We start from the raw sequence: 25,109 nt of genomic DNA on the forward strand, positions 1-25,109 counted from the left end.
TTTACTTTATTATGTCAAAAAAACAAAGTCTTCTTTTCTTCTTTTATCGCCAGTTTGACTTTTTTCTCCACAATGAAACAGAATACATTTTAAATGTCAAATTTATTTTTAACTGGATCTTCACAGTTGCTGTTTTAAAAGTTACTATTCACACACCCAAATTTATCTTTCATGGGATCAGTTCCAAAATACACATTTGTGCACGTCTGTGTGTGTATATATGTGTTTGTCTATATATACATATATACACATACACGCATATATTTCTTCTGTGGCAAAATTAGAAGTTCACAAAAACTCATTATTTTTAACATTTTCAAATCATGTTTTTCTTTTTCTTTTAGCATCAGGTGTTGAATAGTTTCCTACAATGTGTCTTTATCACTGGTTTGGAGCCAATGTTCTATTTATATTTAAATAAATTTGCCATTTTTGTCATATCCTCACAAAATGACCTTGTCTGCCTGTGCTCTAGGTGGCAGACTTAAAAATTCTCCGTGTAAAGAGTGTTAAAAGTTGAATGATAAATTTTTGGTTTTAATGAATATATTGAAGATATTTTCTTTATTTTGACAATTTTTGTGTGTTCTTTCCATGCTGATAATGATTTTCGATATTTTAATGTTGAATGTTAGAGTTGTGATCTGTTTGTGGTCCTTGGGGCTTAAAAGAACTGTTTGAAAACACTCCATCCCTTTCTTAGAGTACTTTCAATGTGGGTGGAGAGGCAGACAATGGACACCAGTGATAATTTAATGAAGGAACAAGGTCCCGGGTTCATGTAGAGAGGGAGGCAGGTTAAGTAAGGCAAGACTTTGCAGAGCTCTTGATGGAGTGCCCTGGTATAGACAGCATAACAAGAGCAGGAGAGCAAGAAGCAGAAATCCCAGGGGCATGAGTGCAGAGGAGGAGATGAGGAGACTGACCAGAAGATCAGGAAAAGGAAAAAAAGTAGAGGAAAAAGGGAAGTCAGTCGAAGTCTATTTACATTTTATCTCTTTGAAATTTAAGTGTTGAGTTTAGATATTAATTGATTATAAAAATTAATCTGCTGCAGTCTGGCTGGGCACAAATCACGAGCCACTCAAGCAGGAACAAACTTTATTTCTGAACTCCACCAGCACACTCCACACACACTCCCTGGGAACTCTCCCGAAGCCACCCATGCCACTCCTCCAGGAGCACTCCACACACCAACCGGAACTCCCTCCCCCGGGGCTGCTCACTCTCGGAACCCCAGGAGAACTCAACCGGAACTCCAAAGTAGCGGACACCCGGTGCAGCAAGAGCCATCCTATTAAGGGACAGTAAAGGTCTAATATACAATTGAATCAATCCAGCATCATCTTAATGGCTCACCTCTCAACTATTACTTCTGGCAAAATGCCAGGGGCCATTCCTACTTGGCTGTGGCTCTCAACATTAATCAAAGCATGATCTTTCAAAACCAGATATGAATGCATATCTATGTCAGTACTGTGGGGATTTGGACAAAGCCATTTCTGGAAATGGCTAAGAGTGGTCTGCAGCAAATAAGCCTAATGCAAAAGGAAACATCTTGGTGGTCAATGGCTTAGTCTTCATTCAGGTAAACTGTCCCTGAAGAGAGGAGCTTCAGTATGCAACGGTACATTATTGTATTTCTGCCATTGGAATACAATTCTGATTAGGTCATATAAAAATTTTTAATACTAAAAATAAGTAAATTCTACGTAGTAGGAATATGATTGTGCATTCAATTAATCTAAATAAGGAAGGAAATGTAATTTATACTTCTAATAACTATTAGCAGCTATATGACAATTCAGAGAAATCGATGATAGGACACTAGGACTATATCATTCTTTTACTTCATTTTAAATAAGTACCACAGTTGGAGGTTGGATGGAGAGGGGAGAGAAAACTCATTATGAATGAGTATTAAAAATGAACTGACTTAACATGTAATTGCATCTTAGAAATATATTTATCTGGATGCCATTTTTATAATTTACAAAAAATTGGGGGAACTACAAAGATCCATTTAGAACATCAGTTTAAAAATAAGCTTAACCGATGTATAATAATAATTCGTGATGTTCAAACATTAATAAATGCTTAAGATATACTAAGACACATACATAACTTCTTTTAGAAAAATTAGTGTCAAAAATATAAAAGTATCACCAGGTTCAGTGACGCACTCCTGTAATTTCATTGGATCAGGAGGCTGAGACAGGATGACTGTGAGTTCAATGTCAGCCTCAGCAACTATTGAGACCCTGTCTCTGAATAAAATACAAAATAGGATGGGAATATGGCTCAGTGGTTGAGTCCCCCTGAGTACTCTCAGAACTCTCCCCCCCTCAAAAAGATAAAAATATCTCTTTGAATATAAGAAATTCAGTAGCTATTTCAACTAATAACATAAGAAAGGTAAGGAATGGAGGACCTCAGTAACTTAACAAGGGAAAAACACAGGGAAAGTGTACATGACATTTTTGAATCTAAAGTTTTGAAAAACTTATCTAAAAAAACTACATTCGAATAAATGGTAAAAGTGCTGACACAATCATCTCAAAATCAATTGAAAGGGCACAAGTGTTTAAAAATATGACAAATGTTGGAAGTCATTTTCAGGCTCCATGTGGCTGCAAAATATAGAATTTTTCACACAAAACATCCAGGCATTCCAATGACTAATAAGATGGCAAGACATAAATGAGATGAATCATAAAATTATTATAATCACAACTTAGATTCATGTAGCAATGCATGTTCTTAATAAATCTATATGAAACATGCTCCTAATCATAAGTCAAAGACTTGTTATGGTTAACATTTTTTTTTTGGTAGGGTGTACTAGGGATTGAACCCAGGGGCACTGAACCACGGAGCCAAATCCCCAGCCCTATTTTGTATTTTATTTAGAGACAGGGTCTCCCTGAGTTGCTTAGCACCTCACTGTTGCTGAGGTAGAAAGGCTGGCTTTGAACTTGCGATCTTCCTGCCTCAGCCTCCTGAGCCGCTGGGATTACAGGTATGTGCCACCAAACCCAAAGATGGTTAACTTTTTAAGATAAAAAGATGTTTCACATTGGAAAAAATTATAAATCCATATTTTATTCAAATACATTTAAATGTGTTTATAAAGAGCTACTCAAAAAATATGAGTTTTCTTAAACTCTTCTTATAAATTTACAGTTTCATGCCCAAGATAATAGAATACTGAGGAACTGTACATGTCTTGTGTAGATGGCAAAGTGTGTCCTTCAAAGGTACTACCTTAAACTTTTAAAATTTCTCTCTCACCAAATTCCCTCATTTCTGGCAGAGATAGGGGTGGAAACTGGCTTATCTTGAGCCCAGAGATGTTAATTTTTTTTGGAAAGTTTGAATAAAATCAATTTGACAACTTCTGAGTACTGCTGTAATACAAACTTTTCTGCCAGCTTCATAGGTTATTTATTTATTTCACCCAAAGAGGAAAAAAAAATCTCCACTCAAAATTTTGAACATTATCTGCAATCTTTCTCTATAATAAATGCCTGAACCATATAATTTATAACAATTTATTAGAGTTATTAAGTCATTAGCCTTTGGATAAATGCACTTCTCTACTGGTTATTGCTTAGAATTGTATATTGAAATAAAATATTTCTACAGATCTGAAAAAATAGACTACAGATTTAATTTTTAAGTAACTTTTTAAAACAGTTTCAGATTTATAGAAAAAATGCAAACATCATGTAAGGAACTCCCATGTACCTTATACCCAGTTTCCCCTATTATTAACCTTTTATGTTAATATGACACATTTGTTACAACTAGTGGAAAATACTGATAAATTTTTATTAACTGAAGTCTGTCCTTTATCCAGATAGCTTTAGGTTTTGTCTAGTATCCTTTTCCAGTCCCCATTTGGGATACATTACATCTGGTTGTCACAGTTCCCTGGGCTTTATTTGGCTGTGACAGTTGGCTAGATTTTCTTCAGGTTTTGTTGTTGTTGTTGCTTTGTTGTTTTTGTTTTGATACTGGTGATTAAACCCAAGAGTGCTTAACCACTAAGCCACATCCCCAGCAATTTATAATTCTTTTTTTTAATTTTGAGACAGGGTCTCACTAAGTTGCATAGGTCCTTGCTAATTTGCTTCAGGGTGGCCTTGAACTTGTGATTCTCCTGTCTCAGCCTCTTGAATTGCTGGGATTACAGGCATGCATCATCAGATATTCCTCATTTTTGATGACTTGACAAATGTGCAGATCAATGGTCAGGTTTTCATAGGGTGTCCCTCAAATGAGATTTTTCTGATTTGCTTTTTCCTATTGATTACACTGGAGTTCAGCATTGGGGAGAGAGAAACCTAAAGTTAGAGTACCACTTGCAGGACATGGTGAGTCAACATGGCTTAACCCTATTGATCTCCTGCCCATGTGGGGTTTGCCAGGTTTCTCCAGTTTAAAGTTTCTCTTCTTTTCCATCTTTCCACATTGTACTCTTTGAGAGGAAGTTGCCACAGTCTACAATGAAGTGGGAAGTGATATGCCCCCTTTGTATTTGACAGTGGATTATCTACATAAATGTTTGTAATTCTTCACAAAATATTTGTGTATTCTCTCCCATTTATTCTTTATTCAGTCGTGCATTATATCACTAAAGACTCATGGAATTATCTGACACTTTGGGTTACACTGTGGTACTACTTTATTTCGTTGTTTAAATTATACCAGCTTTGGTCTTTGGGGGCTGGTTTCTTTGGGTTCTGTGTCCCTTTGAGATAAACCCCCAGTTGTGTTTTGTCTGTGACTTAATTTGTTTTGATTTGCTTTTCAGCACTTTCTTACTTTATAATGCTCTAAGTTTCTCCAGGCTTGTCTTGCACTCTTTCTGCCAGAGTCTGGGAATCAGTCAGTTAAGCACTTGTGGTACCTTTTATTGGAAAATAGTATTAAAAACCAAGATCTGGACATCAGGTTTATTCCTCGCTACTGGGTTTCAATGCCTCTATATTTTCTCAGCTGACAGAACAAGAGATAATATGTGTGTATGCTAATCCATATATAGATATGCATACCCATATATATGTATATATCTTATAAATATTCCTATATGTGATCATTTATGTCTGTATTAAACTAAAAGTGAGCCCATAGTTCATAGAAGTCTCTAACTCTGATCCATGACTACCTGGTGCATGCTTTCTACATTTGCTTTTCTGTAAACTTTTTCTCCTACATTGAGAAACTTGACTCTCATGGTCCAACATTTACTTAATTGGTCTGTTCCAGTATACATTTATAGTGCTGTCAGAGTCATTACCCCATTCCTCCATGGGGAACAATACTGTGAACTGATGCACAGTGCTGTGTACAATATTTTGTGCCTCTAGCCTTACAGACTCCATTCATTTCCAAAGGCACTTAACAGAGTATATTTTCCCAAATTCTCTTCAGTGAGGGTTTTCTATGTGTTTGTAATGTATTGTGATTATATTTTTCACAGTCTGCATTTTATTCTGGAATTCGGAACCTCCTATGTGAGATATGAATTTGCATACTAAAAGGATAAAACTGTGAGCTATAAAGTTCTATAGAGGATCACAAATGCAGAATGTAATGTATACACTATCCACTGTCATAGAGAATAGTTTAGATGCCCTTCCACTGATTATTTTATTGTCACTATAGAATTTTTGCCTTTTCTAGAACATCACATAATTGGAGTTAAAAATAAAGTCCTTTTCAGTCCAGGTTATTTAATGTAGCAATATGCATTTAATGTTCATTCATTCATCTTTATGTCTTCATAACTCATCTGCTTCTTTATGAATATAGTATGTCATTATATGAATTTATCACAATTTGTTTATCCATTCACCTATTGAAGGACATTTTATCACTTCACGTTCTGGTTATTATTGACAAAGCTGTAATAAACATTTTCATGTACATTTTTGTGGGGTTTAAATTTTTAAACCATCCATGAATACAATTGCCGAATCTGGCAATAACCTTAAAATTTATGATTAAACTATGGTTATCTTTGTAAAAAAAAATAGAAAGTTGTCTTCCAAAGTGGCTGTACCAATTTGAATCCCAACAACCAATCAGTAAGAGTTCCTGTTACTTTACATCCTTGGTAGCATTGGGTTAGTACCAGGTTTTTGGAGCTTAATCACTTCAATAGGTACATAGAGGTGTCTCATTTTTGTTTTACTTTGCAATTATCTAATGACACACGATGCTAGCATATTTTCATATGTGTATCTTCTTTGTTGAGAAGTCTGTTCAGATTATTTTCCCATTTTATTGGGTTATTTTCTTGTTATTGAGTTTTGAGAATTCTTTGTATGTTTTGAATACATCTTAATCTTGTATGCATTTTGCAAATGTTTTCTTCCAGTTGCTGGTTTTTCTTTTTTATTCTCTTAAGAGATTTCCACAGAGAAGAAGCTTGTAATTTTAATAAATTCCAACCTTAGCCTTTTTCTTTCACAGATCATATTTTAGCATTGTATTTAATACCTCATTGCTAATCCCAAAGCCACCCACATTTTTTCTCTCTGTTCTAGAAATTTTAGAGTTTTGCCTTTACATTTAGCTCTATGTTCCACTTTGAATTTCATTCTGTGAACACTGTAAGGTCTGTGACTAGACATTTTTTAACAAGTGCATATCCAGTTATTCAGAACCATTTATTGAAAAGACTACCCTTTTTACATTGGATTGCCTTTGCTCCTTTGCCAAAGATGAGTTGAAAATATTCATGAGTCTATTGATGAACTCTGTATTATGTTCCATTGTTTAATATATTATTTTATTAGTATTGTACTGTCTTGTCTACTATAACTTTATAGTAAGTTTTGAAACACTGTGTATTCTACAATTTTGTTCTTCTTTAGTTGTGTTGCCTAGTCTAAGTATTTTTCCATCCTACATAAATTTTAGAATAAGTTTGTCAAAATAGCTTGCTGGGATTTATATTGGACATTGCACTGAATTCATAGCTCAAGTAGGGAAGAACTTATGTGTGAAAACTTTTCAGTCTTCCCATTTATGAACAAACACTATGACTGCTATCGTTGAGTTTTTATTTTTTAAATTAAAGTTCTATAGTTTTCCATATGAATCCTGTAAATATTTTGTTATGTTTATGCAGAAATTTTGGTGCTTTTAATTTCCAAAACCCTGTTGTTCATTAATAGATATAAGCAAATGAGTATATAGAAAAGCAGTTGGCTTTTGTATGTTAACCTTATATTTGGGCAATAGTTCTCCAACTCTATTATCACTTTTTTCTCCTTATAGTATTCCAGCTGTACATATGTTAAATCTTTTAAAATTATCCCACAGTTCTTAGACGTTCGACATTTTCTCACATTCTTTGTTCTTTCCTGTTTCATTTTCTGATGTTCATTGGAGCAGTTGGTGTGAATTATAGGAATGCATGTTACAGTTTTCTGGATTTTCAGGGACAAACTCTTGGAACACACATACACATACATACTTTCATGGAAGAAAAATTAATTCTCAAATATATACAATCTAGTAAGGAAAGAAAACATGTTTCTAACTACCCCCTTCCTTCTCCTATTTGTAAGATATTTCTTTCATTATAGAAATCAAACCTCATTATTATCCTATTGGGATGGAGTATGTGTCCAATAGTTGAGACATAGTTCTGAATGACACCTGAGCCAAAAACAAATACGCAGCCAAAACTCAGAAATTGTTCATTGGAAAAAAAAAAAAAACCTTGAAATTCTAGACGAGGGCCATTCTCAAGTCTTATATTTGAGGCCAAGAGACACCTTCCCAATTGTCTGTATGTGGTAAACAGAGGGAATATTTATTGAAGGTCATAATCACACTTGACTGGATATAATACAGAATAGGCAAATTTGAGGAAGAATATAGTTGAAGAAATAGAGATGTATGTAGGGGTAGACAACTGTGTTTTTCTGCGGGAAACAAAATACTGATTTTTTGATTAAATTAAATTAGACTTGGAATAAAGTAAGGTGAGCATATGAGACTCACTTGAGCAAATCAATCAGGTTTCCAGACTGCAGAGCTTCAGGCGGTGTTTTATGTGAATAGCATCCAGTAGCACAATGCCATTTGCACGGGTGCTGTGTGAATGAAGCCCTCTGGGTTGTACCACCCAGCTTATTGTGAAAGGAGCCCTTGGAATAATAACAATTTCAATTTTCATGTGAATTACTTTTAATCTTGCTTCTTTTAAGAGTCTTCCAAAATCAGCCTCTCCTGGAACACGATACTAAGTTAAATGTCATTTCTCAAAATATCTATGTGGCACTGCACTATCATAGTACATATATCACGGTACATGTAAAAGATTGTGTACTTGTCTCTTCCCCCTCCTGCCTCTAAGCTCTGGGTCCGTTCAATCTCTGTACCCAGGACTCCAAACTCAATGTCTGGCACAAAGGAAATATTCAGTAAATGTTTCCTGCATTAAAAGTAAATTATTCTCCATGAGATATACCCAATTGCCTTATATTTTCTCCAATTTTAATTTGTTGTCAATTTAGTCCACAGAGAATGCTCTATGCTCCTATTTATTAAATTAAATATCTGCTTGGAGTGGCATATTAAAAATTAAGCTTAGTTAAATCTCAATTTCCTGTGATCATTATATAAGTTGCTCATTGCTGCATCTCATATTAGCTTGGTTCAGTGGTTAGATAGCAATTAACATGAATGCTTAATGACCACTTTCCTATTCTGATATATTACTAATGATACTTACAGTTTAAAGTGCTTTAGGGTTAATTATAAATGTTTATAATTTTCCTACCCTTCTGGCTGACAGTACATTCTTAGACCTAGGAATATGATGCAGGCTTCAGACCCTTGTAGGAAGAAGGCTGGTCTGCAGAGACTCAGCCATCAACATTTTTAACTCTTTAGTTCTTCCAACCTGCCTACACTATTTCTAGAATTTCTACTTTAGCATCAATGATACAGAAATTTTTTTCTTTGAAATGTGGTACATAATTTGATTATTTCTTGGTAACAAAAAAGAAGATATTTTTGAGGAAAGTCACAACAGTCTGGGACCCAAAGGGATTTAAGGAGTGAGGCAATGGATCTGTCCATTTTATCCATCTTTCTTTTCAATTCTCTTCTACACCCAAGCTGCTTCTATTGAGATAAATTAAAGATTGGATTCTCCTACCTTAGCAGAAGCGTATTATAAAGAACAAGTCATAAGGCAAAAATTCTGTTTTGCAATATAATATGGATGGATATCCAGACATAGTAAAGCAACCATCACAGGCCTTTTATATGTTTCTCATTAAAATAATAAATATTAAGCTGTCACAAACTATGTTGTTTGGTATTGTCTATTATTTCACACATTTAATTTTCTTTGTAAATATTTCTATGAATATGTCCAAGCTGAATCACAAGCTTTCCAACCTATAGAAACATTATGTTTCTTTTCTGTTTTCCCTTGTCAGTACAGTGCCCATCTTTAATACTTAATTCTTATTATTAACATTATTTATATGAAAGTATGCATTTTAACTCTGAAATATTTAGCTCAACTAATAATTCTAAAATTAAGATAACTGATACATGCAATAGCAAATCAGAATGCAGTGGATATTTTACTGTAATATATATTTTGGTTGGTGTAGCCAAAATCTAATCATTTTTATCAAGAATGACTTGGTGATAGCAGGTCCGCAAAACAGTTCAAAAAGATGATTTGCACAAGCCAATTTCTGGGAGGGGATCAGGATGAGCAGACAGTCACCTTAGAGTTAAGCAAATCAATGTATAAGTCACAAAATTAGGGATCAGAAAGATCCCAGTGATTCTCAGACTTAAAAATTCTCTAGAGTTGATTATTGTATAGTCAATTCAAATAAGAAGTGAACGTAATCTTCATCTTATAGCTCTCCCACTGCCTTCTTCAGCACCTACAATATCATGGGAGTGGGAGATAAATATTTATGGATTAATGTCAACCAAATAAGGAGTGACGTGTGTACCACCACCACCATCACATATCAAAAGCATGCTGCAAAAGAAGTTATACTACTTCATTTAATCTCAGAATCTGAGTGGGAAATAAGAAGTTGGCTGCTTCACAAACACACCTCAGAATGGATACTGATGATACAATAATTTTGTGGACCACTATGTGATGCTTTTTATTCATGCATGAATTCAACATTTTATTATAAGTAATAAAGTGATACAAAATTATACAGTTAAAATTTTTAAGAAGTGGATGGCAGATAACTTAGAAGTGGAACATTTGTTTATACTTGATGAAACTGTTTTGGTCATTATGTATCATTTCACTCTTTGCCTTTGAACAAAGATACTCATTTTCATTTACTCTTAGAGCACTTCAAGAAATGCAATTAAAAACTGATGAGTAACCAAGATAGTTTGTTCTGGGAATGTGGAAATATTTACTTTTGGTTAAGTGCAGATTAGTTGGATATGCAGATTTAGTATTAAATAGATAAGATATTTTCATAAAATCTCAAGCAATGTGTTTGAAAAGGCAAGCACCAATGATTTGTTGCTCATTCAAACAAAGGTTTTCAAGTTCCCCTTACCATTTCTCTGTATCTCAAATGAATGAGTTACTCATATTAGATAGTCAGTCTTATTAAGAAATTCATTTCGATGAGTATCTTAAACTTAATTTTTATGAAAGTTTTTATCACTTCCCTATTTACATTGTTCAGATCCATTTAACTTGAGTATTTTGTCATTTAGAGTAATAACTCATCAATCCATGGTGCAACCTTTCTTTGTTACTTTTCTTAGTGCTCTGAAATGTGCTATTTTGAATCCCTGAAATGTTATAAACCACCAGATTGCTAATTGCTTTGGATGCTGTGAAAAATAATTACTCCACATTATTTTTGATATTTAATTGACAGTGTAATGCATTTAACTAAAGACCTGCAATAAACTATTTCTAATTACTGAGGGTGGTGGAGTGGAAAAGTAGGCTGTAAAACTTTACAAGGAAAGCAATGTTTCTCCATTATGTGAAAAGTCCTTGTTGATAGAACTTTCTCAGAAACAAAAAAGTTCTTCCAAATGGGAAATTCTGGAAAGCTAGAAGGAGTTGTAGAGTATTTCTAGTAATAATATAATAAGGATTTTAATAAATTAATATGTTTAAATAGATCATACAGTAATGTATGTCATATTTCTAAATTTACTATATACTTACACTAAAATGTTTTTCTTCTACACGTGGCAGAACTTTACAAGAGGAATTATCAGGGATCTACCTGAATGAGTAATCTGTCACTGGTCTGTATTCATTTTATTCTGCTTCTGTAGGACATTTGGCTGAAAAGCAGTACCACATTTTATTTGTCATTGATACAGTCATGTACTGCATGATGACATTTTGGTGAATAACGGATGGTACATACAAAGTGAGATTATAATGGAGCTTAAAAATTCCCGATGCGTAGTGATGTCACAGACACCTTAGACATCATGGTGCAAAGCATCATCCTTGTGTTTTCAATGATGCTGCTATAGACAGACCTACTGTGCTGCCAGTCATATAAAAATATAGCACATACAATTATGTGCAGTATGTAATGCCTGATAATAAACAACTGTGTTTCTGGATTATGCATTTACTATACTGTACTTTGCATTATCATTTTACAGTGAACTCCCACTACTTTTTTGGAAAAAGAAAATGTTTTCTGTGCTTTGCCAGAATCAGCAGAATCATCTCTTGTTTTATGGAGGTATAGGATTTTCACTTGTATTTGTGCAAACATGAGTATCAACATCTCATAATGTTTTATGGTTCCATTAATAGGCCAAATCCTGTGATTGAACTAGGCCATCCAGGTCGAAGCAAGTACATTCCTTGATGTTCTCACAACTCCAAAATCACCTGCCAGACTCCTTTCTCAGAACATATATCTGCTGTTAACTTACTTGTGAGTGTTGACAGATATTATCAGGGTGTAGGTCTGTTCTTGGCTCCCAGGGTAAGAACCTATCACTACAAACAGATCCCTGGAAATAATACTTAGAACCCAGTGCAAGAAACTTCCATTTCTAGGAGAATCACAAACAAGCCATGAAAGTGTTAGGTTCTTTCAGAAGATGTGTACTATTTTCACCATCCTGTGGCTCCCAGATATTATTAATATTATTTGGCATATTATTGTTTTCCTATTCATAATTCCTTGTTAAAATAAAATGTCCCCAAAGGTATTTCATTAAATTGTTGATTTAACTTCAATGTTTGTGTATTTTCCAAAACATAACTAAAATAAGTGACCTGTTTCAGGGAATGTAAATTATTTTCAGAATTTCAGAAATTGAAAAGGGAAAAGAGGAAGGAGAAAATGCTGGGCTGGTGTGAAGCGATAGCCCGTAACCCTCACAGAATCCCAAACAACACGAGAACACCCGAGATCTCAGGGGATTTGGCTGATACCTCACAAACCTCCACATTGGTGAGTGGAAAGTTATTTTACCTCACAATGGCTTATACTTAAATGGGATGCTAAGAAAATGGGGAGAGGAGGACATGCTAAGTAAGTGTTCATCTCCTTTACAGTTGTGTTTGCCTTTCTGGTATACTCTTCATTTAAATCCAGTTTAATGATGGCAATAAAATATCTTATCTCAATTAACTAAAATATCATGTAACAGTACAATTTAACTTAAATTAAACAATTATTTCTTTTTCTTTCTTTTATTTTGGAATTATTCTTAATTATGTTAGCAACTTAGAGAAATTCTAAAAGTTCTTGGAATCTATAATTCCATTATAACTGTATAATGGAATCATTGTAGGGAAAGCAAATGAGTCAGCCGAACACAATTAAAGAATTAGAATCATACTTTCTGTATTTTCTTATATTTTTTCTAAAAATATCTGAGTAAAAGGATTAAAGCTTGGTGATTTTCACAAATTGTGAATTAAAGGGTTGCAAAAAATAATTTGAAGAACAAATCAATAATATTTTCTGCAATGTTTTGTTTTCAGCTTTAATTAGCCACTATTTTCCAGTAATAGTAGTAGATAATTCATTGGCAAGAGGACCTTTAAATATTCTTTGCTTAGATTTTGGCTATAAAATCATTTTTTTAAAAATTTAAAGATGGAAAATTCCATTCACTAACTTTTAAATTAACATTAAACGTATGTATTTTAAGTATCATGTTATCATTTTATAAGAATGTGCATGTTGCCATTAGCCCAAAATTACTATCATTTTACTAGTTGATAAACATATAATTAAATATCACTTGGGCTGGGGATGTGGCTCACGTGCTAGCGCACTCACCTGGCATGCGCGGGGCACTGGGTTCGATCCTCAGCACCACATAAAAATAAAATAAAGATGTTGTGTCCACCGAAAACTAAAAAATAAACATTAATAAAATCTCTCTCTCTCTCTCAAAAAAAAAAAAATCACTTAACATTATCTAGGTTTTTTTTTTAACTTTGGTTTATTTGAAAATTTTTATTACTTCATTGTCTTAGTCTGTTTGTTCTCCTGTATAAACGGATGGCTTATGACAAACAGATTTGGATCATGGACTTTGTCTGAACTGTGAGACTATAATAATTTTGTGTTGTCAGTATAGTGAGTAATGTTTCCTCTTCATGAGAAAATGGAACATGATATGAATATTTAATGACCATAAAGGTAGATTGTGGCAGAGATGATATGGGTGCTCTCTAATGCCATCTCCTTTTCTTGGCTGTAAAGGAGTACAGCATTCACCACCTTCCCTCAGTTTGGTTCCTAGTCATGTTCAGGGTGTCCTTGGAGGGAGGAAGGAGCGACAAGCTCCCTTGGGCCTCATCTGTGAGGTCACTGGTCCCATTCATGGAGGTTGCACCCTCATGGCCTGATCACCTCCCAAAGGCCCACCTCTGATTACCATCACCTCAGGGTGAGGATTTCAGCATATGAAGTTTTAAGAGGACATAAACATTCAGATCACATCATTAATGTAGAGATAATGATCCTGAATAAGCATTAGTGAATGAATGTCACAGAAGCAAGGAACGGGCTTCCGGTTGACGAAACTTAAAAGTAGCATCAAAATCTTGCTTAAATTCCTTCCTTTTGGATTGCTGGGGGAGGGCTAAGGGTATGGAGAGATGGGTGCACTACTATTGGATATTCAGAGTTCTAAAGAATAGATTCTTTGAAATTATCACCTGCGCTGTGTCATTTCACTCTAACACAATCTTTTGCTAAGTTATCTTTTACAATAAAACTGCTTGTCATGAGTTGATACAATTAAACCTGTGTTATACAGTATTTATACATACAGCTGATGACTAGAATTGTAGCTCAGCGATAGAGCACTTAACCTAGCATGTGCCAGGCTCTGAGTCAGATCCTCAATACCAGAAGATATATATATATTCTCAAGTATCAGTCAATAACTAAAAAATTTTAAATAAAAAATATTTTCTTCTGTAGTTCCAATAAAGGAGCTTTTAGTGCTTAACTCCTATTTTATGGAATCATAAATCAAAAACCACATAAAATCTTGAGCAAACACTTGGCCTAGCTTTCTGCCTATAACCAGTAACCTAATATTACCTTCATTTCACAGAGGTGTATTGTGGCCCAGAGAAGTTAATTGACTTACGGATAAAGCTGGTAAAGATGAAAGGGTGACAGGTAACAGGCTTCTGAAGGCCAGGCTTTTCTACTAAGCACACCATCTCCCTTCCTTGATGACATTTTCTTCCCATTCAAATAATTTTAGTAGAAAGAAAGCTATACCAAGTTATCAATTTAATTAAATGCAGTGGTTATTTGATACTGTATTAGGGGAATAACCTCAAACCATTGTAGCACATAAACCTCAAACCTGTTTCTTAACAAAGAGAAATAAAACATTTCTTTCTCTTCTCAGAGCCTGATGTGTGTTGGGCAGCTGTCCTTGGATGTTTGCTGCCTACCAATAACATTCCTTCCATCTTCTGATGCTGCCCTCTTAAACACATGACCTCTTGGGTCACCAAGGAAAAAAAGGAGATTGGGCCCTTAGTGCATGTGGACTATTATGGAGCAGCCTTGAAAGTCTGGGTCTCATCCAATTGGCCAAAACCTAAACCCCTTGGCCCAATTAAAGTGTGAGAGAAGGTGGTGAATGTTGTATTCCTATGTAGCAAGGGAAGTGAAATGGAATTAGTAAACAACCATCTCATCTCTGCCACAGTCCACTTCTCAATAAAAGATGAGTATTTCACGAAATATTCAATGCATGTTTCATTCTTTCATAAAAGAGAGCATTATTCTCTAGACTGACAACACAACATTCTTCTAGTCTCAGGACTCAAAGTTCACATTGTCACAATGGTGACCATGATCAACTTATCTGCCTGTAATCAATGTACAAGAGAATAATGCTTTTCCCCATGTAATGGAGATTATGAAACCAGGAGTTGTTTTCAGTTTTAAATACCTTGAGTCTCATATTTCCAGAATCTTGGCACTCTAATTTTCCAATTCCTTGAAATCTTATTAGGGTTCTGATAGTTTTGCTTCTGACAATCCATGTGTCTGGATTTTTTTTTTTTGGCATGCCTTTTACCTCACTCTTCTCCCATGTCTCTATCAAGTTGATCTTGTCTTGAAAAATATGTATAATACAGAGAAATGGGTTTACAACTTGGAGGTTATAACTAGATTATCAGGGTAGAAAGCTGAATTAGGAAATTGACAATACACTGGGGAATTTCAAATGCTATCATGATAAAAATTTGCTTCTGTTCACAATTCAGTCCAATATAGGTAACTTGACTTATCAACAAAGAATGCAGGGATTCATTTCCTCACCTCTCATGCTGCTATTGTTAAAAACATGGCTTTTGAATTTATCAGAGAAGGGAAAGAGAATGAGTGGTTAATCATGAAACTACATAGGTAGATGTAAAAGTGATGTGCCTCTCACTCTGTCCTCATACCATTGGCTGGAAATCATGGACCTATGCAAATACATATGTAAGAATGCTGGGAAAAATAGTCTTCCTCCATAACGTAAATAGGAAATGTAAGGTATTTAGTCAGTCTCTATTGCAAATGCATTCCTTCCTTGTGAAGTAATCTTTTTGATTTGCATTTCCACTTTGTATAAGCATACATTTATTATTATTCCTCTGCTGTCAACCAGAGCATTTTAGGCTATCAAGTATAAATTATATGCCTTCTAAAGATGATGATGATCATGATCATGATCATGATGATGGCTGTTATGTTCCAGGACCTTTTCTAAGCATGTTACAAATATATTCATTTTTAATATTCACAAAAATCTGATGAGGTGGGTATGATCATTGCCCCTATCATATGGATAAAGACACTTAGGTATAGAGAAACTTTAAAACCTATCCAAACTGACTTTGGTAATAACCGATGAAGCTGGTTTTTCAACAATTCAAGCAGTCTTAACCGATAACTCCACTCTATAATAGTGTCCCTCCTGAGTTGGGGAAAGACTGCCATCATTATCTGAATTGTATATATTTGACTAAAAACAAAGATTGCAAATGAGAAAATAGTTCATTACAGCATAAACACAAGTAAAATCTTTCCTTTATAATACATTGTTATACGTGCCTGTTAGACTATTCGGTACTCTACATGGATCGACATATAAATATGGACAGTTTCACAGCATTTGCACCGTCTCATTCTCAGTAACTGATCTGATTGAAAAGATCTAGGTTTTCTATTTTGATCTATAAGGCAATTCACACTGCCTGCTTTATAAACTCAGAAAATATTTATTGAGCTTAAAATCTTTGAAAATAAATAAGAACTTTGAGGGACTTGAAGGATTATGCTTATGAAGCAGAGATCCTCACCACTGTAACCTAAATGGGAAAAGGCATCTCATCGTAAATGACAGGCAGGGAAGAAATCTCTCTTTAAATTTATTGTAACACGATTATACTTGTTAAAAACAAAAACACTTTATGCCAACTCTACCCTTAAGCAATTTATTGAATCAAATCAGCGTTCCAATATTAAATTTAAAGTGACAGCAAAGGAGATCAAAATAATCAAGAATTAAGAAGGTGAATGATTCTATGAAGATGAGAGTCAAAAAAAATCTATGGAAGTCAACATAGGAAGATTAGAAAATGTCATTTTTAGATGGTCAGCAATGACTCCAGAGAAAATCACCCATCTACAATCAATGATAATTCTTTGAGGCTATTAATAGACTGTCATCGGGTAGAGAAGAAAAAGTGTCACTCCATTTGTTTGATAGAAATGACTTGTCACTTTCAAATAGCTCAGACCATGTTTCTCAAGACTTCTATGGATAGGTGCTCCTTGATTTATGCTGGGTTATGTCTAACCCATCATAAGTTGAAAATATTAAGTAAAAATGTGTTTAATACACTTAGTGAACATTATCAGAGTGTAGCAAAACCATACACGGATGATCACACACAGCTGGCTTGGATCTGTGGCATACTGGACACTGTCCAGCTCCAAGACTAAATATTGTACTACACATGGTAACCTGGAAAAAAATCAAAATTCAAAACTGTAAGTATGGGTTCTACTAATGCTTATTACATTCACATCATAGTAAAGTTGAAAAATTTTTAAGTGGAATCATCATAAGTCAGGGTCTGTCTGTACGTGGTCCAGGATGAGATGCTTGCTGATCTAGAAAAGACTAAAGAGGAGAAACTGCCTGAGAAAGTTCTCAAGGAGAAACATGCAATACATATATAAAAAACTCAGGTGAAAAGTTATTTGTAATGAGATACATACTTATAAAAATATAATTTTCAAAGCATATTTAATTCTCTAAATAAGTAATGAAATAGAGATACTATTAAAAAATGTATATAATTTACTTTAAATGATTAGGGCCCAGGTATCTTAATTTCTAGGGCTATTTTATACACCAGGCCCATTGTGAGGTGTTGATACTCACGTTTGCACAAATACAAGTGAAAATCCTATGCCTCTAAGGGATCAGATAACCAATACCAGTAGCAAGCAAGAAAGAACCATTGGTGAACTTAGATGCTGTCTGATTTTTAAATCCCAAGATATGTCTTGAAGTGAGGCATCATTTACTGATAATATATAATTTACAAATCAAACTTTCAGCTACTGGAACAAATATGTTCTCATACAGTCTGATAAGCATTTATTAATAAAATAAGCAGCAAAAAAATATTTGTTTAATTATTTCATAAACAATCTTTTATTTTCAAAAAATGACAGTTGTGTTAAAAGCCAAAGTTTATAAAACTGATGAAAACTTATGAGTGAAAATTAAGTGCTCTTGTCTTCTTTTAGAAGTTTTTAAGTGAATTTTTGTGTTCTACTTGAGGAATCCTACCATTATCAGCTTGTCAGTGTTGTCCTTGTTAGTAACAGCTATTTTAACATTTGTTTTGTTTTGTGCTTAACCAGCCGACTTTGGTATTTGTGCAATATAGAAAAACACCTGAACTTGAGACATTTTTTTCTAGAATCTCACTCTTTTTTTTTTAAAGAGAGAGAGAGAGAGAGAGAGAGAGAGAGAGAGAGAGAGAGAGAGAGAGAATTTCTTAATATTTATTTTTTGGTTTTCGGCGAACACAACATCTTTATTTGCATGGGGTGCTGAGGTTGGAACCCAGTGCCGCGCATGCCAGGTGAGCATGCTACCGCTTGAGCCACATCCCCAGCCCTAGAATCTCACTCTTTATGACTTAATCAACTCTACTATTTCCTGGATATCATACAGAAAATAAATAAATGATAGGCTTTGTATGACTTTAGTTAGCTGTGTAGAATCCACCATTTGAGAAAAAATATCACAAAATAACTACATGCAGTGAAAATGTAATAGAAAATAAATCTGGCAGAACCTTTGCTATAAACAGATGAATAGAGGTTGTTTGTTTGTTTTTCTTAAAAACAAGGTGGAGTGGTATCATTTACTATTAGAAAAAATTAATCTCTTAGACTAGAAGTTTAAAGTAATTGGTGTTAAATATTAATAAAATTTTTCCAAATTATCTGCCTTCCATTCATAACTTTCAGCATTGGAAACTGGTTGAATTGAATATAGTCTACTGAATTTTAATATTTTTCCCAGTTATATTCTTATCATCAATAGCCATAAAATGTGATTGATCTTTTTTTTTTTTTTTTTTTTTTTTTTTTTTTTTTTAATTTTTTATTGTGGGTTGTTCAAAACATTACAAATTTCTTGACATATCATATTCCACACTTTGATTCTAGTGGGTTATGAACTCCCACCTTCACCCCATACACAGATTGCAGATTCACATCAGTTACACATCCATTGATTTACAAATTGCCATACTAGTGTCTGTTGTGCTCCGCTGCCTTTCCCATCATCCACCCTCCCCCCTCCCCACCTCTCCCCTCCCCTCCCCTCCTCTCTCTCTACCCCCTCCACTGTATAACCCTGAGGGTCTCCTTCCATTACCGTGCAATTTCCCTTCTCTCTCCCTTTCCCTCCCACCTCTCATCCCTGTTAAATGTTAATCTTCTTCTCCTGTTCTTCGTCCCTACTCTATTCTTAGTTACTTTCCTTATATCAAAGAAGACATTTGGCATTTGTTTTTTAGGGATTGGCTAGCTTCACTTAGCATAATCTGCTCTAATGCCATCCATTTCCCTGTAAATTCTATGATTTTGTCATTTTTTAATGCAGAGTAATACTCCATTGTGTATAAATGCCACATTTTTTTTATCCATTCGTCTATTGAAGGGCATCTAGGTTGGTTCCACAGTCTTGCTATTGTGAACTGTGCTGCTATGAACATCGATGTAGCAGTGTCCCTGTAGCATGCTCTTTTTAGGTCTTTAGGGAATAGACCAAGAAGGGGAATAGCTGGGTCAAATGGTGGCTCCATTCCCAGCTTTCCAAGAACTCTCCATACTGCTTTCCAAATTGGCTGCACCAATCTGCAGTCCCACCAGCAATGTACAAGTGTACCCTTTTCCCCACATCCTCGCCAGCACTTGTTGTTGTTTGACTTCCTAATGGCTGCCAATCTTACTGGAGTGAGATGGTATCTTAGGGTGGTTTTGATTTGCATTTCTCTGACAGCTAGAGATGTTGAGCATTTTTTCATGTACTTGTTGATTGACTGTATGTCCTCCTCTGTGAAGTGTCTGTTCAGGTCCTTGGCCCATTTGTTGATTGGGTTGTTTGTTCTCTTATTGTCTAATTTTTTGAGTTCTTTGTATACTCTGGATATTAGGGCTCTATCTGAAGTGTGAGGAGTAAAGATTTGTTCCCAGGATGTAGGCTCCCTATTTACCTCTCTTATTGTTTCTTTTGCTGAGAAAAAACTTCTTAGTTTGAGTAAGTCCCATTTGTTGATTCTAGTTATTAACTTTTGTGCTATGGGTGTCCTATTGAGGAATTTGGAGCCCGACCCCACTGACTGTAGATCGTAGCCAACTTTTTCTTCTATCAGACGGCGCGTCTCTGATTTGATATCAAGTTCCTTGATCCATTTTGAATTCACTTTTGTGCATGGCGAGAGAAAGGGATTCAGTTTCATTTTGTTGCATATGGATTTCCAGTTTTCCCAGCACCATTTGTTGAAGATGCTATCCTTCCTCCATTGCATGCTTTTAGCCCCTTTATCAAATATAAGATAGTTGTAGTTTTGTGGATTGGTTTCTGTGTCCTCTATTCTGTACCATTGGTCCACACGCCTGTTTTGGTACCAGTACCATGCTGTTTTTGTTACTATTGCTCTGTAGTATAGTTTGAAGTCTGGTATCGCTATACCGCCTGATTCACACTTCTTGCTTAGCATTGTTTTTGCTATTCTGGGTCTTTTATTTTTCCATATGAATTTCATGATTGCTTTCTCTATTTCTACAAGAAATGCCATTGGGATTTTGATTGGCATTGCATTAAACCTATAGAGAACTTTTGGTAATATCGCCATTTTGATGATGTTAGTTCTGCCTATCCATGAACAGGGTATATTTTTCCATCTTCTAAGATCTTCTTCTATTTCTCTCTTTAGGGTTCTGTAGTTTTCATTGTATAAGTCTTTCACCTCTTTTGTTAGGTTGATTCCCAAGTATTTTATTTTTTTTGAAGATATTTTGAATGGAGTGGTTGCCCTCATTTCCATTTCAGAGGATTTGTCGCTGATATACAGGAATGCCTTTGATTTATGCGTGTTGATTTTAAATCCTGCCACTTTGCTGAATTCATTTATTAGCTCTAATAGTTTCTTTGTAGAGCCTTTTGGGTCTGCTAGATATAGAATCATATCATCTGCAAATAGTGATAATTTAATTTCTTCTTTTCCTATTTTTATGCCTTTAATTTCTTTCGTCTGTCTAATTGCTCTGGCCAGTGTTTCGAGAACTATGTTGAAGAGAAGTGGAGAGAGAGGGCATCCCTGTCTTGTTCCAGATTTTAGAGGGAATGCCTTCAGTTTTTCTCCATTCAGAATAATGCTAGCCTGAGGCTTAGCATAGATTGCTTTTACAATATTGAGGTATGTTCCTGTTATCCCTAGTTTTTCTAGAGTTTTGAACATAAAGGGATGCTGTACTTTGTCAAATGCTTTTTCCGCATCTATCGAGATGATCATATGGTTCTTATTTTTAAGTCTATTGATGTGGTGAATAACATTTATTGATTTCCGTATATTGAACCAGCCTTGCATCCCAGGGATGAATCCTACTTGATCATGGTGTACAATTTTTTTTATATGTTTTTGTATCCGATTCGCCAGAATTTTATTGAGGATTTTTGCATCTAGGTTCATTAGAGATATTGGTCTGTAGTTTTCTTTCTTTGAAGTGTCTTTGTCTGGTTTAGGTATCAGGGTGATGTTGGCCTCATAGAATGAATTTGGAAGTTCTCCCTCCTTTTCTATTTCCTGAAGTAGCTTGAAAAGTATTGGTATTAGTTCTTCTTTAAAGGTTTTGTAAAATTCTGCTGTATACCCATCGGGACCTGGGCTTTTCTTAGTTGGTAGTCTTTTGATGGTTTCTTCTATCTCCTCAATTGATATTGGTCTGTTTAGGTTTTCTATATCCTCCTGACTCAATCTGGGCAGATCATATGACTTAAGAAATTTATCTATGCCTTCACTATCTTCTAATTTATTGGAGTATAAGGATTCAAAATAGTTTTTGATTATCTTCTGTATTTCTGAAGTGTCTGTTGTGATATTGCCTTTTTCATCCCGTATGCTAGTAATTTGAGTTCTCTCTCTTCTTCTCTTCACTAGCATCGCTAAGGGTCTGTCGATTTTGTTTATTTTTTCAAAGAACCAACTTTTAGTTTTGTCAATTTTTTCAATTGTTTCTTTTGTTTCGATTTCATTAATTTCAGCTCTGATTTTAATTATTTCTTGCCTTCTACTTCTTTTGCTGTTGTTTTGCTCTTCTTTTTCAAGGATTTTGAGATGAAGTATGAGATCATTTATTTGTTGGTTTTTTCTTTTTTTAAGGAATGAACTCCAAGCAATGAATTTTCCTCTTAGAACTGCTTTCAATGTGTCCCATAGATTCCGATATGTTGTGTCTGTGTTTTCATTTATCTCTAAGAATTTTTTAATTTCCTCCTTGATGTCTTCTATAACCCATTGATCATTCAGTAACCTATTGTTCATTCTCCAATTGATGTATGCTTTTTCCTTCCTTCTTTTATCGTTGATTTTCAGTTTCATTCCATTATGATCAGATAAGATGCATGGTAATATCTCTACTCCTTTATATTGTCTAAGAGTTGCCCTGTGACATAATATATGATCTATTTTTGAGAAGGATCCATGTGCTGCTGAGAAAAAAGTGTAACTGCTTGATGTTGGGTGGTATACTCTATATATGTCAATTAGGTCTAGGTTATTAATAGTGTTATTGAGTTCTATAGTTTCCTTATTCAACTTTTGTTTGGAAGATCTGTCCAGTGGCGAGAGAGGTGTGTTGAAGTCTCCCATGATTATGGTGTGGTGGTCTATTAGACTCTTGAACTTGAGAAGAGTTTGTTTGACGAACATAGCTGCACCATTGTTTGGGGCATAAATATTTATGATTGTTATGTCTTGTTGGTGTATGGTTCCCTTAAGCAGTATGTAGTGTCCCTCTTTATCTCTTTTGATTAACTTTGGCTTGAAATCTATTTTATTTGATATGAGTATGGACACGCCTGCTTGTTTCCGAAGTCCATATGAGTGATATGATTTTTCCCAACCTTTCACCTTCAGCCTATGTATGTCTTTTCCTATCAAATGCGTCTCCTGTAGGCAGCATATTGTTGGGTCTTGTTTTGTGATCCATTCTACTAGCCTGTGTCTCTTAATTGGTGAGTTTAAGCCATTAACATTTAGGGTTATTATTGAGATATGGGTTGTTCTTCCAGCCATATTTGTTTATTTCTGTTACTAAACATTGTTTGTTTTCCTCTTTGATTGTTTCCCCCCCCCCTTTACTGTCCTACCTCCCACTGTTGGTTTTCATTGTTATTTTCCATTTCCTCTTCCTGTAATACTTTGGCTAGGATGTTTTGAAGAGATGGTTTTCTAGCTGCGAATTCTTTAAACTTTTGTTTATCGTGGAAGGTTTTAATTTCATTCTCCATCCTGAAGCTTAATTTCGCTGGATACACAATTCTTGGTTGGAACCCATTATCTTTCAGTGTTTGAAATATGTTATTCCAGGATCTTCTAGCTTTCAGAGTCTGTGTTGAAAGATCAGCTGTTATCCTGATTGGCTTGCCCCTGAATGTAATCTGCTTCCTTTCTCTTGTAGCTTTTAAAATTCTCTCCTTATTCTGTATGTTGGGCATCTTCATTATAATGTGTCTAGGTGTGGATCTCTTATGATTTTGCACATTCGGCGTCCTGTAGGCTTCTAGGATTTGGGATTCTGTCTCATTCTTCAAGTCTGGGAAGTTTTCTTGTATTATTTCATGGAATAGACTGCTCATTCCTTTGGTTTGGAGCTCTGTACCTTCCTGTATCCCAATGACTCTTAAGTTTGGTCTCTTAATGTTATCCCATATTTCTTGGATGTTCTGCTCATGGTTTCTTAACAGTCTTGCTGAGCTGTCTATGTTCTTTTCCAGTTGAAATACTTTGTCTTCATTGTCTGATGTTCTATCTTCTAAGTGTTCTACTCTGTTGGTAGTATTCTCCATTGAGTTTTTAAGTTGGTTTATTGCTTCCTGCATTTCTAGGATTTCTGATTGCTTGTTTTTTATAACCTCTATCTCCCTGTATAGTTGATCCTTTGCTTCCTGGATTTGTTTGCGTAATTCGTTGTCGAAGTGATCTTTCATTGTCTGATTTTGCTGTTTAATGTCTTCCTTGATACTCCAGATCATCTGAAGCATGTATATCCTGAATTCTTTATCTGACATTCCATCTGCTGCAGCTGTTACCTCTTCTAAAGTTGCGTTGACCTGCATTGCTTGTGGTCCTTTCTTTCCTTGTCTTTTCATACTGCTTGCGTATCTTTCCTGCAGGTGCGGGCGGCGGCTCTGCTCTCTCCTTATTCCAATTGGGGTGTCGTGGCTACCACGCCGGCAGGTCACTGGGCCTGTTCTGGGAGCTGGTGGCGGCTCTGTTCTGCCCCTACTCCAATTGGGGTGACGTGTCTGTCGTACCAGCAGGCCACTGGGCCTGTCCTGCTGGTCGGTCGCAGATCTGCCCACCTTTCGGGCACGAGTGGAGGCTCTGCTTTGCCCCTACTCCAATTGGGGTGTCGTGACTACCCCGCCTGCAGGATGCTGGGTCTGTTCCTGGCAAGGGAGGCGACTCTGCTCTGTCACTACTCCAATTAGGGTGGTATTTGTACCCCGCCGGCAGGCTCCTGGGCCTGATCCGCAGGTCTGTTGTAGGTCTGCCTACCTTGAAGGCGCGGGCGGCGGATCTGCCCTGCCCCTCCTACCACGCCTGCGGACCCCTGGGCCTGATCTGCAGGTTGATCACTGGTCTGGTCACCCTGCGGGCACGGGTGGCGGTTCCGCTCCACCCCCACTCCAATTGGGGTCACGTGACCACCACACCGGCAGGGCCTGATCCGGGCGTGGGATAAGGATCTGCTCTGCCCCTACTCGAGTTGGGGTGACGTGTGTAC

General features: G+C 35.6%; 1 protein-coding gene across 15 annotated transcripts in view; it reads left to right on the forward strand.

Annotated features, from left to right (window-relative positions):
* Positions 1 to 25,109, forward strand: part of Marchf1 (membrane associated ring-CH-type finger 1) — a 756,948-nt gene that overhangs the window by 438,674 nt on the left and 293,165 nt on the right. For 8 of the 15 annotated variants that reach the window (XM_058580385.1, XM_058580381.1, XM_058580394.1 and 5 more), the window contains one exon: positions 12,328 to 12,476. The exons of the other annotated variants lie outside the window; for them this stretch is intronic. In XM_058580385.1, the coding sequence (XP_058436368.1) occupies positions 12,366 to 12,476 (111 nt within the window). In that variant the 5' untranslated portion in view covers positions 12,328 to 12,365. The remainder of the gene's footprint in view (positions 1 to 12,327; positions 12,477 to 25,109) is intronic. 15 annotated transcript variants of the gene reach the window in all.

Source organism: Marmota monax, unplaced genomic scaffold, assembly GCF_021218885.2.
Source record: "Marmota monax isolate L192 unplaced genomic scaffold, Marmota_monax_Labrador192_F-V1.1 WCK01_AAM20220418_F8-fsc00040, whole genome shotgun sequence".
NCBI lineage: Eukaryota > Metazoa > Chordata > Mammalia > Rodentia > Sciuridae > Marmota > Marmota monax.